This window comes from Desmodus rotundus, chromosome 2 (genome assembly GCF_022682495.2).
Source record: "Desmodus rotundus isolate HL8 chromosome 2, HLdesRot8A.1, whole genome shotgun sequence".
NCBI classification, from domain to species: domain Eukaryota; kingdom Metazoa; phylum Chordata; class Mammalia; order Chiroptera; family Phyllostomidae; genus Desmodus; species Desmodus rotundus.
This window is the reverse complement of record NC_071388.1, coordinates 204542724-204558358: the sequence shown is the minus strand read 5'-3', so window position 1 is coordinate 204558358 and position 15635 is coordinate 204542724. Positions and strand designations below refer to the sequence as shown.

The 15635-nt window shown below is 39.2% G+C and overlaps 1 protein-coding gene across 3 annotated transcripts in view; it reads right to left on the bottom strand.

The window, feature by feature from the left end:
- GIGYF2 (GRB10 interacting GYF protein 2) overlaps positions 1–15635 on the bottom strand; it is a 108322-nt gene that overhangs the window by 87387 nt on the left and 5300 nt on the right. For all 3 annotated transcript variants that reach the window (XM_024563895.4, XM_024563897.4, XM_053919217.2), the window contains exons 3-4: positions 3565–3647; positions 1057–1186 (exon numbers count right to left, since the gene is read on the bottom strand). In XM_024563895.4, coding sequence (XP_024419663.2) covers positions 1057–1186; positions 3565–3605 — 171 coding nt within the window. In that variant the 5' untranslated portion in view covers positions 3606–3647. The remainder of the gene's footprint in view (positions 1–1056; positions 1187–3564; positions 3648–15635) is intronic.

Below are 15635 nucleotides of genomic sequence, written 5' to 3'. Positions count from 1 at the left end.
GATACTTACACATTCTCAGGGATGAATATTAAAAACCTCAGTCACCTCCCCCGAGTCGTCCCATTAGACACCATTTTCAGATTTGATACAGCACTAACTCTGGTATTCCAGAGTGCACAGTAAGAAAATAAAAATCTCTCCATTTAACTCAAAGTACAAGGTGGTAAGAAAAGTTTTACAAGCAACTGTAACTGTCCTTAGCAACCATCAATAAAATCTGAGATTCAACTCATTAATAAAATTAAAAACAAAGCATACTTTTAAAATAGAAAATAGTATTTCTCACTAGTCAGATAAGAACAGTACACTTTATATTGCTTGAGTTTTGATCATTTATAAGTGACACAAATGTGACATGACATTTTTAAGATTTTCTCTCCACTATTTAGCATAAAAGGGGAAAGAAAAAGAGAAATAATTCCTCTTCTCCCTCCTAACTTCTAATTGGAAAGAGGACTAAGAGGTGCAACAAAAAGAAGGGAGGCCCTGGCCAGTGTGGCTCGATTGGTTAGAGTGTTGTCCAGTGCACTAAAGCGTCACAAGTCCAATTCCAGGCCAGGGCACATGCCCAGGTTGTAGGTTCCATCCTCAGTTGGGGGGTGTGGTCAATGTTTCCTTCTCAATGTTTCTCTCTCACATCCATGTTTCTCTTTCCCTTCCTTACCCTCCCTCTAAAATCAATGGTGTGTCCTTGGGTGAAGATTTAAAAAAAAAAAAAAAAAAAGAAATTCTTTCCTTTCTTAGCCATCAAATTGGAAAAGAAACAGACATGAAAGGGGGGGTTAAGAGGAAACTATTTAGACAAAGCATTAAATGCTGACTATTCTTCCTGTTTCCATGAAGCTTTCTACTCCTATAATGAAATTTTAGGCCTTTTTCTTTAAAAAAAAAAAAGAGTGCATTACACTTAGAAGAGCCTCTGTGTACTGCAGATCTCAGCACAACTTCAAAAGGTGAGGAGAGAGGAAAACCATGGGTATCTCTATATCAATATATGACTGCACACACACCAACAACTCACTCAGAATAATTCTGAATTCCTTCCTACTTTCTTACCTTGTTGTCTTTAAGGAAAAGTGCTAACATTTCTTCTCTGCCATAACGATAGTCTGCTAATTTATATTTCGGCAATGCTGGAGAAAGAGGAGGGGATGTAATACTCCCACCACTGGACAGAGCTCGGAGCCTAGAGAAAAAGACACAGAAGACAGAAAGTGTCAAACATTCTGGCACTATAAGCTTTTTACTTTTATATAATATATAATAAAATTTCTCATTTTAGCTCTTTAAAAAAACAAAGAAATCCCTTCCCTTTTCTTTTTTTTTTTTTGGTGTAACCAAGGGCACTGATACCCTTCCAGTTGGGTTTTTAATGGGACTATTTTGATCAAACAGAAAGGTATAAAAAATGTAACAAATGTTTTTGTACCTTCAACCCTGATTTGTTAAATCATAATTCTACAGTGAAATCCCATTATTTCAAGGTATCCAAGATTTTAGCTTTAATAAAACCTGCTGTCACTAAGAGAGCCGTTCATTGAGACATAACTAGACAACCATGTGGCAATTCCTTAACCTAAAAGGTATCAATCATGGCATGTCCTTCAGAAGCTTTGAAAGTGAGGAGGGGACAATTTTCTCCAAATTATAAAAGTAACATATGATTAAAACAAAAGAGAGGTCTCACTTTACCCATTAATTAATCTGACCCATTAGATTAATAAAAATGAATAAATCTGGTAATACCAGTTGTTGGAAGGGATGTAAAATAATTCTCGTGTAGTATTGGCGGGATTATCAATTAGAACAACTACTTCAAAGAATGATGTGCTAGTATTAATATTTAATAAAGTATGTAAGAAAGTATGCTACACAAAAGGCAAAATATAGCAGCTTATAAAGATACTGTTATATCATATAAACTTGCAAATAGGTTTATACTGTTTAAGAACACATATAAAACATAGTAAAAGCATACAAACAAAATGAACTGACAAATACAAAATTCAGGACAAGATTTTATTTATTTATTTTTAGAAAGAGGGGAAGGGAGGGAGAAAGGGAGAGAAACATCAATCAGTTGCCTCTCACACACCCTCAACTGGGGACCTGGCCCACAATCCAGGCATGTGCCCTGACTGGGAATCAAACTGGCAAGCTTTCGGTTCAGAGGCTGGCACTCAATCCACTGAGCCACACCAGCCAGGACTAAATAAATGCTACATCCATACAATGGCACTATTTATGGTAATAGGAAATATTGATAAAAGGATATTTTTGATGTGGCTTTTTTTTTTTTAAAGCAGGGTACAAAATTGAATGTATAGTATGACCCCACGTTTTATGAAAATCAATGTACATACATACAAGCATACATAAAACCACCTGGAAAGATACACCAACCTAGTAATAGCGGTTATCATGGATGGTGAAATTACAGTGATTATATCTTCTAGCTTACTTGTAATTTCTAATTTTTCTATAAACATATACAGATATTTCCCACTTTTCAAAAAGTTCGCTTTACGCCACTTCACTTTTACTAAAGACCTGCATTAGTACCTGTTTTCACTAACTAAAAAAAAATCTAAAGAGGATTTTCACTTTTATGAAAAAAGGCAAAAAGTAAGAACAGCTTTCAGAATTTGTCTTGCAGTGAGTAGTTAATACTGAGCAGCGAGAGCGGCCCCAAGCTCCTTCCCCAGGAACTACACTCAGCATCTTGGCAGCAGCCACCATGGCTCTGAACTGTGTCTGAGCATCTAGGCTTTACTTCTGTTTACTTTGTGCATCTGTAGCAACATTTGTCCCTAAGGTAACTGCTTCTTCACTTTACACCATTTCAGCTAATGAAAGTTTTCTTAGGAACACTCCACTATGAGATAGTGGGAAAACCTATATAGCTCTGGTAGTAAGAGAATTATTTTAAAAATATAAACAAGAGCTAAAACAGGTACAGCATTACTTGTATCAACATTTCTGCATAACAGTCACAATACAATATCATAGATCTCAAAATCCCATGAGAATTCCATATTCGAGGTCCAAACATATCTGTAAGAGACTTGAAGGTCAGTTATTATTATGGCAAGTGCTAACCCAATCCTAGATGGGCTACTGTTAACAGCCAATATAATTCTAGATCACCTGCCCAGCCCATCAATAAGATAAAATTCAAATAAAAATTCAATAAAAATTACTTTTCAAATGAGTCTTTGAGCAGCAGTCACAAAACAACATTATAGCAGAAAACATACACACGGATAAATGTTTCAACTATATAAAACTGCATATGCACCCAGACAAAGGCTCAAACAAAAAGTACATAATTTGATTGGGTATTGGAACTGTGAGGACTTTTAATTCCACTACAGTAACAAAAGCAGACCAAAAAACTTTTTAAAATAAAGTATAAATAGTCATTAGCTAAATGTAATTTTATTCCTAGACTTGCTACATTGTTTTCAACTAAGCATATAAAGGAAACCATCCAACACCCATAAAAATACCTTACTACTGTACTAGTCATCCAGTATCAGAAGAGATGAGATTTTGAAAACTCACCATTCAGGCCCAAAGTTCAGTGTCTGCGTTTCCGCTGCCATTCTTTTCCGTATGTTTACTAGATTTTTATGTGTTGGAGAAACCTGTTAAAGAGAAAAATATCTCCATACAGTTAGTCAAGATTAAATGCAGAATCCCAGCCCAGAAAGTGTAGTTAGGGAGTGTGTTTTGTTTATGCCCCTCTCAGCCAGAGTCCAGCAGGCAAAGTGAAATGAATATATCCACCCTTACATTCTAATTCACCATCTTTTTATGTTTATCTAAAGAAAGGCGACATAGTATTAGATGAAGCTAGTGAGAACAGATCATGCAGGGCAGTGGGAACTAAACTAAAGATTTTCTTCTTTTGCCTTAGAGCAATGGGGAGTGAATGAAGGATAACAGATTTCCACTTTAATTTATATTACTCCCTTGTAATAATGGTTCTTCCATCACCATGAGATATATCAGAGATTCTTAAAATAAGAACCCCACTCCTTTCCTATCTCACAGCTTCCACCACAACTCTCCCCACTTTCTGCTTGGCACTTTATACTCTAGTGATTCTTTAAAATATTATCAAGTTAAATAAGCTAGTGAATTTCAGGAATAGCCTTTCAAAAACAATTTTAAGATATCAGAGCTTAAAATGAAGTCAGTCATACAGGCTAATACAAATACTGTATGATATTCCTTATATGTGGAATCCAAAAAGCCAAATTCAGTAAGTAGAGTAGTGGTTACCAAGGGCTTGGAGGAGAGGGAAATGGAGGGATGTTGGCCAAAGGGTATAAACGTCCAGTTATAAGATGAACGAACAGCCCTGGCTGGTGTGGCTCAGTGGACTGAGCACCAACCAGTTCAATTTCCAATCAGGGCACATGCCTGGGTTGTGGACCAGGTCCCTAGTTGCAGGTATGTGAAAGGCAACCGATCCATGTATCTCTCACACACTGATATTTCTCTCCCTCTCTTTCTCCCTCCCTCCCCCCTCTCTAAAATAAATAAATAAATAAATCTTTAAAAAAATAAAAAAGGAACAAATTCTGGGGATATAATGTACAGCATGGTGATTATAGCTAATAATATTGCATTATATACTTGAAAGCTTGAAAGTTGCTGAGAATAGATTTTAACTGCTCTCAGCACCAAAAAAAAAAAAAGGGAAACCCTGTTCCAGTGCTCTTCACCATTCTACCTACAAACCTTCAGGTAGTGCCAAAGTGCCACACTGAGCCAACACTTGAAGTTCAGAAGTTTAATGCCTTGATGTAGGGACCTAACTACCACTTACGACATGGTTTTCATAACATATAAAGATTTCTCTTGAACTCTTAAAAACCTAAGAATAATCATCCAAACGATTTAATTAACAACTAAAGAGACCTGTATTACTCTGAATGGTGTTTTGCTCATTCTCATTTATGAATTATAGTAGGAAATATAAGAGTTGTGACTGTTGAGGAAATCTAATTTAAATGTTTGAAGTACTGTAACCAGTAATTCCAAATTCCCCACCCCAGACTGCTCCTTCTAAATCGATTTAAATGAGCCCAGTTCTAATGTATTTACTCGTACTAGAGGGATTTTCTTACATGACACCTCTAAATTACAAAGTAGAATGGAAACTGGGCCTTTTATCTGAACTGTCCTTTCTGAGGATGCAGTGAGGTGTTAGTATTAGCATAGGCCTCAAGCTAAATGTTGTCAACTCAAACCCCTAGGAGCCTTGTGACCATGAGAAAATAGCTCTGGATTTTTACAGCAGTGGGTATTTGACCCAGGCTCTGGATGCTGTGTTCCCACCATGCTCTTCTGCCTCTCTAGACTGCATTTTCTTGAAACCATTTCCTCTTTTATCCTCCAAAATCAGCACAATATAATTTTTTTCCCTATCTCCATTTCTTTCCCATTTAGTCACTACTCTCCAAAAGTTTCTCTTCTTTTCTAACCTTTTGTTATTTCTCAATTAACACTTTAGGCAGAACTCTGCCTACTAAATCGCGGGAGAGTAACAGGTGGCCTGCAGGGAGTGGGGGTGTTATTGCAACAGCTAATATCCCACAAATTTCTGAATTGTCTCCACCCCTGGGGAGGCACCTCACTGCTACTGTAAATTACAGATTTGATTCTTTTCTCCATGGCTTGTGTGGAGTGTCCAGAGGTCTGACCCTCCTGGACATCTGTCATCAACAGCTGATCAAGGCACCACTGTTTTCACCATTCACCATTCAGCCAGCCTCACAAGCCCAGAGCTATCTGAAACTCCTTCTGCTTCTCTGTCCCTCACATCCAATCATCTTGTCTAAAATATGGTCAATTCCACCTTCAAGATTCCTCCTGCATTCTTTCATTATAGTCAAACCTCTGTAAACCCATGTCTAGATTATTAGAATAACATTTCTACCTGGCTTCCCTGACTCAGCCTCTAACTATTCACATCCAAAAAGAGCAATCTTCCCAAAGTACTGCTGTGGTCTTGCCTGCCTCTCTTTAAAACACTCAATTAAACCTACTGTGTATCGACAGAACTCCTGGTATTTCAGGTTCCCACCAATCTGACAACTCATACCTCCTCAACTCATCTCTTACTGTTTCACCTCCAAACTCGAAACTCAACGAGAACTTTCTACTCTCCACTGCATTCCCCTTCTTCTGTGGTTCTGCTCTTGCCCTGCCCTTCCCCCAGAATGCCCACCCTCTATCCCTTACAATGGCCTGTACAAAACCAAGGATCCATTCAAATAACCTACTCCATAACGTATTTCCCAAACTAGAAAAAGCACTGCTCTGTATGGAAAGAAAATCTAAACAGAGGATGCAGAAATAAAATGAAATCTACAGGCCCTAGCTGGTATAGCTCAGTGGACTGAGCACAGGCCTGTGAACCAAAGGGTCACTGGTTCAATTCCCAGTCAGGGCACATGCCTGGGTTGCAGGCCAGGTCCCAGTGGAGGGCATGCCAGAGGCAACCACACATGATGTTTCTCTCCCTTTCTTTCTCCTTCCCTTCTCCTCTCTCTAAAAATAAATAAATAAAATCTTTTAAAACAATGGAATCTACAGAATTCAATATTTAGATGAGGTATCTTTTGAATTTGTATATAAAGCTCAAAAAGAAGGATAAAATAGGAAAGAAATGATTTTGAGAGGAAGGACACAATAGTTTTGGACAAAATATGAGGTGCCTGAGAAGGTATCTAAAAGACTATCATACAGAACTTGAACTCCAGTGTAGAATAGCGATGGAGAGATATAGATTTTTAAGTAAATATGTATAAATGCAACCAAAACTTGATTGAAACTCTCCCAAAGCAGAAATCAAGAAGGACAAGTTAGTATTTTTACCTCTGAGTGGTGGAATTATGGGTAATTATTTCCTAGTAAGTTTCTAATTTGTGTATACAACGAAGATAGTTCTGGCACAATTTTTTTTTAATGGAAAAATTCACAAGTCTCAGATGTTTAAGTCAAAAGAGAGAAAGACTGGAAAGTCTTCACTGGCTTCCACAGTGAAATCCCTGGTGACTGGCCAAACGCAGTACGGAATGCTGGTGGGGGACAGAGCCCAATTCGGGGAATGAGAGGTGGCTGGAAAGGGAGAAAGTGAAGACTACAAATGCAGTCAACTCTTTACAGAACCCCAGCTGTGAAACGGTGAAGAGAGATGAAAGCCAGTGGAAAGAAATTTTCCATTTTTTAAATTTTAGATAAAAGTATCTTAATAGAAAAGTACCAGTAGAATCAAAAAGTGAAGAAACAATTTAGCAAAAATATGATGGACATGAAGTCTCTGAGAAGGCAGTACAAATGGGGTTTCAGAGAACGAGAAAAAAAAAACTGTATTCTCATCTACTTGTGACAAAAGGAAAGTAGATCCAAATGACTTAGGATGCCTCCAAACTTATTTTGTAGGGTTTTTTTTTAGAGGGGGGCGGGTGATAGGAGGCTGAGGGGAATTCCGATTTGATGGTACTGGTACATCACTATTAACTAATCTCCAGAGCTGGTTATTAAGAATTCACCAGTTTTTCCAACAGTCCTGGTGCTGTTCCAGGATCTCACCCAGCACACCACTGAGGCAGTGACAGTAGCACTGAAGGCCAAATCAAGATGGAGAAGGCACCTATCTGCATGGTTGTGGGTTTCTTTCCCTGACTTGGCAGCCTGGGTCTAGGGCAGAGAGCTGACCACAGGACTAAACCAGGGTTACAGGTTTGTTAGCAGTGAATGGAAGAGTAAGAGAACAATTGAAGGGTGCTGGCAAAAGTATGCTTAGGCACAGCAGGGAAGGAGGGAAGAACAGGAGAGCTGCCCTGGCCAGGTGGCTCAGTCGGAGGGAGCATCATCCTGTGCACCTTAATGTTGCGGGTTCCATCCCCAATCAGGGCACATACTGTACCTAAAGTGTGGGTTCAATCCCCGGTTGGGGCATATATGAGAGGCAACCAATCAATGTTTCTCTCTCACACTAGTTTCTCTCTCTCCCCTGCCTCTCCTCTCTCTAAAATCAGTAAGCATATCTTCAGGTCAGGATTTTTTCTTAAAATCCTTACTTATTTACAAAATAAAAACAGGGGAGTTTACAAATTTGTAATGTTGATAGTATCAAAAAGCTGATGCAGTAGGGATAAAAATGAAAGCACTAGAAGAATTAAAGATGGAAGTAAGGCAAGGAGCCAGGAGCCTGGAAGGACTCTGAAGTCATCTCAGGATAACGACAAAGAGAATAGAAAAGACAATGAATCAAAGGGTGAGCCCACAGGGTCTATATCTGACAATAATGAAAAGAACAGACGGTTGTAATGACAGCATGAACTCCAGAGAAAAAGAGACCCTCCACAAAAATGGAGGGACAGTGGCTAGGGTGACTACGTATAACCTCTCGGCCAACCCAGAAAATGCTGGTGTGAAAGGCGTCAGTAAGTACGGAGATAACAGGAGCAAGCAGGCGGAGTGGCCACCCAGGAAAGGCACAGGCCAGGCATGTGCATGGAAGAGGATGAAGACCCTGACCCTGCCTGCTGACACAGCTACGACCACTGTGCAGGGAACGTGCTAGTAACCTCAGAGAGCCAAAGAGGCAGCAAACCTGCCAGGGCAAGATGGCCTGCAGCTCCCTTAACAACGCCGGAAAGTCCTGTGACCAGTTTCATGCGTGGAAAGACTGAGCACAAAAGTGACATTTCAGAGTCCTCAGTAGAAAGGTCTTGGAAAGGAATGAACCTGAGAGACTGGGTCAAAAGCAGAAACTCAGGGTGGTATGAAGATGGGACTACAAAAAGGATGAACGAACAGATGGACCTTCATTCAGCTCCTGACAGATGACAGTGACACACGGCACAGTGGAATTAGCAGGCCTCAAGAATTCTGGGAGAGCCAGTCCTCGTCTAGCAACTCGGAAGCAGAGGAGCACGCAAACCGAGGGAGGAGTCGGCAAAGGTCATCAGGTGGACAGCCGGCAGTCCGTGCCTCTGAGGCACTGTGAGCACACTACCCCATCAGCTCGGGTACGGCCCCATCAGCGCTCTTCCTCACTGCCGAAAGGCACCGCCACAGAGCAGGCGATAGGGCAGATGATAACCTCCCTCCTCTGGCCTCTTCTCCGGCTGCTCCAGTTTAGGGATAAAGACCTCAAAGGTCCACCCTCAGAGTTTAAAGACAGTCAACTTAAAAATATCTGAGAGAATCTCTCTCTACATAACCACCATTTCAGGACTGTCCATTATTAAAAATTCCTTGACTGAATTCAAGTAATACATTCCTTTGGTAACTGACACCAGGAAGCTGGTCTTCTTCAATAAACTGCATCCTGTACTTGACAATGAATGTTGTAAAATCTGGCCTTTTGTCAACTTCTTAAAAACTGTGAGCTAAATTAGCCCTCACTAAGTTATTTTATCTCTGAGAACTACTATAATTATTTTTCTTTTTCTATATATGTTTTTCTACTTCCCTGGCTTCTCAGCTCCTCCTTGGGACCTCACCCATCACTGTGTACATGTAAGCACGTGTTCAAGAGAGAAGGGGGAAAAGAGACCAACCTCGCTTCCTCACTCTTGGGTTTGACACAAAGGAAAGGGAGACCCTGGACTCTCAGCTCTAAGATCTACCCGTTTTTTCCACAAGAGCGTTGAGGAACCTGATGACGCCCGGGCCCGTGCAGTCATCATCAAACACACAGGAGCTGCAGATCTATGTGGTGATCCTGTCTGAACACAGCAAGGAGCCAAAGCAGCACGGGAATCCAGCACAGTGGCTGACAGCCCGACACTGGCCGTGTCCCCAGTACTGCTTCCTGGGAGCAGTCTTAGTAGACTGATTAGCTACCCCTATTCTACTAACAATTCAAAACACATATACTTTTGAAAACCCCCTAAATCTTTCTGATAAAAAATTACCTGGTACTACAAATCTCCACTAACCTGGGTATGTAAAGTTTACCCAGAAAAAAATGATGATAAATCTGGGATTAAGTCCAGCCAGTACTATGCACAGTCTGCCAAAAGACTAACACAGCACGAACACCATGGAACCTGAATCTGCCCTGTTTCCTTTCCTCCATTATCCCAAAATCACAAAAAGAGCTACTCCCCTAGCACTCCTGCACATATACCAAATAAATGAATAGTCCTGCCCCCATTCCAGAAGCTACCCATGTTTACCTTAACCACATCTGGATTGAGGTAACACAAGATTAATAACTCCATTACTGCAAATTAGTTCAACCACTTCAGAAGGCAGTCTGGCATTATTAAATCTAAATATATGCCTAACCCATGATCCCGTACTCCACTGCTAGACATACTCAAGGGCAATCTCTATCAAAGACAAGTACAGTGCACGATACTCATAGTAGCTTATTCATAATTGACATTTGGTGACTGTACTCATCAACACAAATGTCCATCAAAAGATGAATGATTAAACAAACTATAGTGGAGCTTCAAGGTGTGAGGAGGGGTGGCATGCCAGAGAGTTTGAACAGTAGGATAATTTGAACAGTAGTCATGGGTTAGATAATTAATGTTTATGATTCTGAAATTTTTACTGTTTATGTAAGAAAATGTTCTTATTTTTAGAAAATAACCCTGAAATGTTTAGAGAAAAAGGAGGGTGAGGACTGTAACATATTCTCAAATAGAACAGAAAAAATTATATAAACTTAAAATTATATTTAAAAATGATATGTGTATATAGAGAATGAATATTCAAGCAAATGAGAAAAAGCAAAAAATTGGTGAGCCCACCATTTCTTATTTATCTTTAAACTTTGCTTGTAGTATTTTTTACAAGTCAATTTTCTATGTAATAAAATGTATCGATTTCTTACTATGAAAAAAATTGGTGACCAAATGGGATGAAGGGCATACAGAAAATCTTAATAATTTTTGCAACTTTTCTGTAAGTTTAAATTATTTCAAAATAGTTTTATAAAATTGTAATCTACTCATACAAGAAAATACTCAGCAATAAAAAAGAAAAGAACCAACCACTGATAACAGCAGCAGTAATGCGTGCGTCTCACAGACAAGACACTCAGCAAAAGCAGTCAGCCACCAATGAATACATACTGTGTGATCCCTTTTATAAAATGTTCAACAAGTAAAACAGTCAGTGACAACGTCAGAAAACTGCTCGCCACGGAGGGACTACTGCCTGGAGAAGAGAAGAGGGAACCTCTCAGGGGCGCTGGAAACGGTCACTATCTTGACCTAGGTGCTCATTCCAGAAGGACAGACACGTGCCATCTTTTGCCAACTACGCATTCTAACCTGTGCACATATGTACCATATTTTACACCTCATTTTTTGTTACTACTGTTTTTTAATCTTCTGGGAACCAATGTGCAGTATGAATCAAGAATCATAAACACGTTCATATTTTTTGATCCAGTAATATCATTTCTGAGAACTTTTAAAAAATTTTTAATTTAGTTTTTAGAGAGGGGACGAGAGAGAAAGGGAGAGAAGCACAGATCAGCGGCCTCTCCTGCACCCCAGGTATTGAACTGACGACCCTTTGGTTCGCAGGCTGGTACTCAATCCACTGAGCTACACCAGCCAGGTCAAGAGTAAATGTTTTTTTACATTTTAAAAAATGAAGTTAGTCACACTAACCACATTTGAAGTGCTCAATGGTCACATGTGGGCAGTCACTACAGTATTGGACAGTGCAGATTTATAGACCATTCCATCGCAACACAAAGTTCTGACGAATAAATCTATGAACAAATCTGCATCTATCCAGCACTAAAAACCTCGTTGAAATCTAAAAACCTTCAATGAGATGTTTATTATTTTAGTTTCTGTTTCAAACAATTACTTATTTTTTTAATGTTTTTTAAAAAAATCAATGTAGCCCTGGCTGGTGTGGCTCAGTGGATCTATTCAGTCAGTGGTCACCAGTTCAATTCCCAGTCAAGGCACATGCCTAAGTTGCAGGCCAGGTCCCCAGTGGGGGGGACACTTGGGAGGCAACCACACATTGATGTTTCCCTCTTCTTCTCCTTCTCTAAAAATAAATAAACAAATAAAATATTTTTTAAAAATAAAACAAAAATTAAAAAAATCAATGTAGCATATGCAAATATAACATTGAAAACTGCTCGTTCCCCAGAGCAGCAATTCTCAAAACAAGGTCTTCCAGTCTTGTGAAACTCCAAGGTATCCATGATGCCAAAACAACCTTTATGGTAATACTAAAGCATTAACTGCACTTTCCACTGTGTAGGCACTGCGCTACTCACGCAAAGCAGTGATGAGTAAAGCTGCTGGCCCCTCAGCATCATTCAAACGAATGGCACCAAACTGTACCAGCAGTCATCGTGTGCTTCCCCACTCGTGCCGTCTACTCACAGGAGAGGGAAAAGCCCCTCTACTTGAGAATGCCCTTGACAAAGCAGTAGAAACTACTGATTTTTTTAATGGTGGCCCCTGCGCAAACATCTTTGTAGTATTCTACGTGATGAAATGGGAAATATGCATAAAGTGCTTCTGCTGCAAACCACGGACTCAAAGAAAGGCACTTAGGAGACTGCTTTGAGTTGCAAACTCAACTAGCTGCTTTTTTTTCCATGGAACATCACTTTGACTTAAAAAAAAAAAAAAAGAGCCGATACACACATATGATTATCCATACGTGGGCACTTAGCAAACTTTGTTCCAAAAAGGAACAGAGTGAGCCCCGGCCAGTGCGACTCAGTTGGAGCACTGTTCTGTAAACCAAAGGATCGACGGCCGGTCCATTCCCCAGTCGGGGCACGTGCCTACGCTGCAGACTCAGTTCCCAGTCAGGACGTGAGCGAGAGGCGATAATCAATGTTTCCCCTTTTCTCTCCCCACTTTCCCCTTTCTCTGAAATCAATAAGCATGTCCTCAGGTGAGGATTAAAAGAAAAAAAAAAAGAACAAAGTGAGACTGTCACTTCAAGGAAAACAATTGAAAGTACTTGTTGCCAACTATAAAATTTTAGCTTTCAAGGAAAACTTAAAATTTTGGGAACCTTCTCTTCACCACCACGAGCTTGACACATTTTCCAGTACTCAGACTTTCTCAACAGTTGAAGGCTTTTTTTGATGGGTGTTGATATTAATAAATGTGATTTTTTGATAATGTAAAAGATAAAATACCCATTAAATGTGCAACACCAATGGATTTTAATGTAAGAATACAAAAGGCGCATGGATATAATTCAGATTTCACATTGCAACTGACCTTTAAAAACTACTACTTGTTGAATTTCAGTGTAGTATCAAAGAACATCTGCAATTATCTGAAAAAGCTCTTAGAATACTCCTCCCTTTTCCAACTACATACATATCTTTATGGAGAGAAGTGTTCTTCACATACTTCAACCAATGGAATAAACAACAATGGACTGAACACAGAAGCAGGTAAGAGAATCCAGCTGCCTTCTATAAATTAAGAAATGTTTTAGAAAATGGGTATTTTTCCTCAAAAATGTATTTATGTCAACATGTAATAAGATTATTTTAAAATGAGTTAAATCATTTTAAATTACTCAATGTGAAAAATATAGATAGATGTAACTAAAACACCGAAAGTTCTTTGGGGTTCTCTAACTTTAAAGAGGGGAAAAGGAGTCCTAAGATCAAAAAGTTGAGAACATCCCTGTCAGAAAAAAGAGTGGAAAATGACAAAAGAAATACTAGCAACTCAGAATAAACATGCATACCCTGGAAAGCACACTAAGGAGCACAAAATACCAATGACAAGAGCACCATGATCCAAATGTGACACTTATTCAAAGAGTATCTAATGTTTTAAAAATATATCTTTGCCAAGGACAGAGAGACTTTTCACATTCTGAGATTTACTTATGTATTTTTTAAGTGCCTCTGTCACTAGGCTGCAGGCCCGATGAAGACAGACCCTTTGATGCTTTGCTCACCACTAAGGCTAGACCAACACCTGGCACAAAGGAGGTATTCAAATATTTGTTGGATTGAAAACAAAACAAAAAGATAAAAGACTTACAAACAGAACCCAATGGTGTCTCTATTCAAATTATAAATATGAAATTTTACAATCAAAACTTACCTATTTAAATAATAATAACAATCACACAAGCTACCATTCACTGAGCCTATTTACTATGCGTCAGGCATGGTACCGGGCATTTTAAATTTCTAATTCCCACAACCACCATGGGACAGACCTTACAAGTAAGGAAAGTGAGGCTCCAAGTGGTTAACTTATTTACCTAAAGTTATAGGTAACAAGTGACAGAAAATCAAACCCACGTTTCTCTGTTTAAAAAGCCACAAGCTTTTCACTACACACTGATATAATGATCAGTACTGCTTGGTTACCTTTTCTCCTCCATTTCCTTGCAATTTTCAGAGGAATTCATTTTGTAGAAGTCCCTTTTTCTCCTTTTAACAACCTCCCATTCTGTTCCACTATCCTCCAACTTCTACCCTTTTGTACCACTTGAAGCGAGTGACTTCCAGTAAGCCCTTTGGTGAAGGAAGATTATGTATTCTCATAGCACACTATCAGAAACCTCATTAACTATGGTGGAGTACTATAAAAGATTAAAGGAGAAGGTCAGATTCCAGAACATGAATTAAGGCTCTCTGTCCCACAGATCTGGCAAGATGGCTTTACACCCAGTTACTCAACTGGCTGTGGTTTGGGCAGCACCACTCAGTTCCGTAGGGGTTAATCATGAGTGTCCCAGGATGTGGCCATGTCTTCAACACTTGAGCCATGATTGACCATTTAGAAAGTACGAGGACAGTGCCTCTGCCAATTCCTTGCCAGGTTCCACAACCATGGGACCGGTCCTGAAGGGACCAGAGCTCCCAAGACTTCCTCCAGGCCCAGGACAACTGAAATAAAAGGAGCTTTGTTCCCAAGAACATACTGGCCACAATATCACTATTAGAAGAAAAGCTATTACTATCATTCTTCCCATTGCTTCTGAACAGTATGTAAATGTTTCTCTTTTTTCCCCCTTTTGGTGAAAGGACAAGAACAAAACTAGCAACTGTGACCTATTCTAGGAAAAATACAGTGTCATAAATATTACCAAGTCATTTGATAATCTCACCACAAGCCAGTGTTTTACAGAGAGGGCTCTCCAGAGTCTGTGATAGCTTTATACAGATTATGTGGAAATCTTTTTAACCCTCACAAAGTCCGGAATAAGCCTTACCTCAACATCCAGATTAAAGAAAATATATAGTGTAAGACTCTTCTACCTTAACAATGAATTCAGCTGCAATTGACTTACTGAAGAAACTTTGGCTGAAGAACAGTATCACAGGAAGTCACATCTATGGCCTATCATTCGATACATCACTCTATAATAGTTCACTTTTATTAGTAATCCCTAGGCTTTGCATCAAAAATCTCAATATGCTAATATACTAACATCATTTAAGGAACAAAAATTACTTAAGCAATTAGATGTCATCAAGGACATACAAGTTACAAACAAAAACAGGACTTCAAAATGTCCATTTAAAGTTTGCTTCTATATTACCTAATAATTATAGGCTACAAAAAACATGTTAATACAAAATGTATACTGTCTCACTGATCCTTTACCAACAGTGAAAAGTC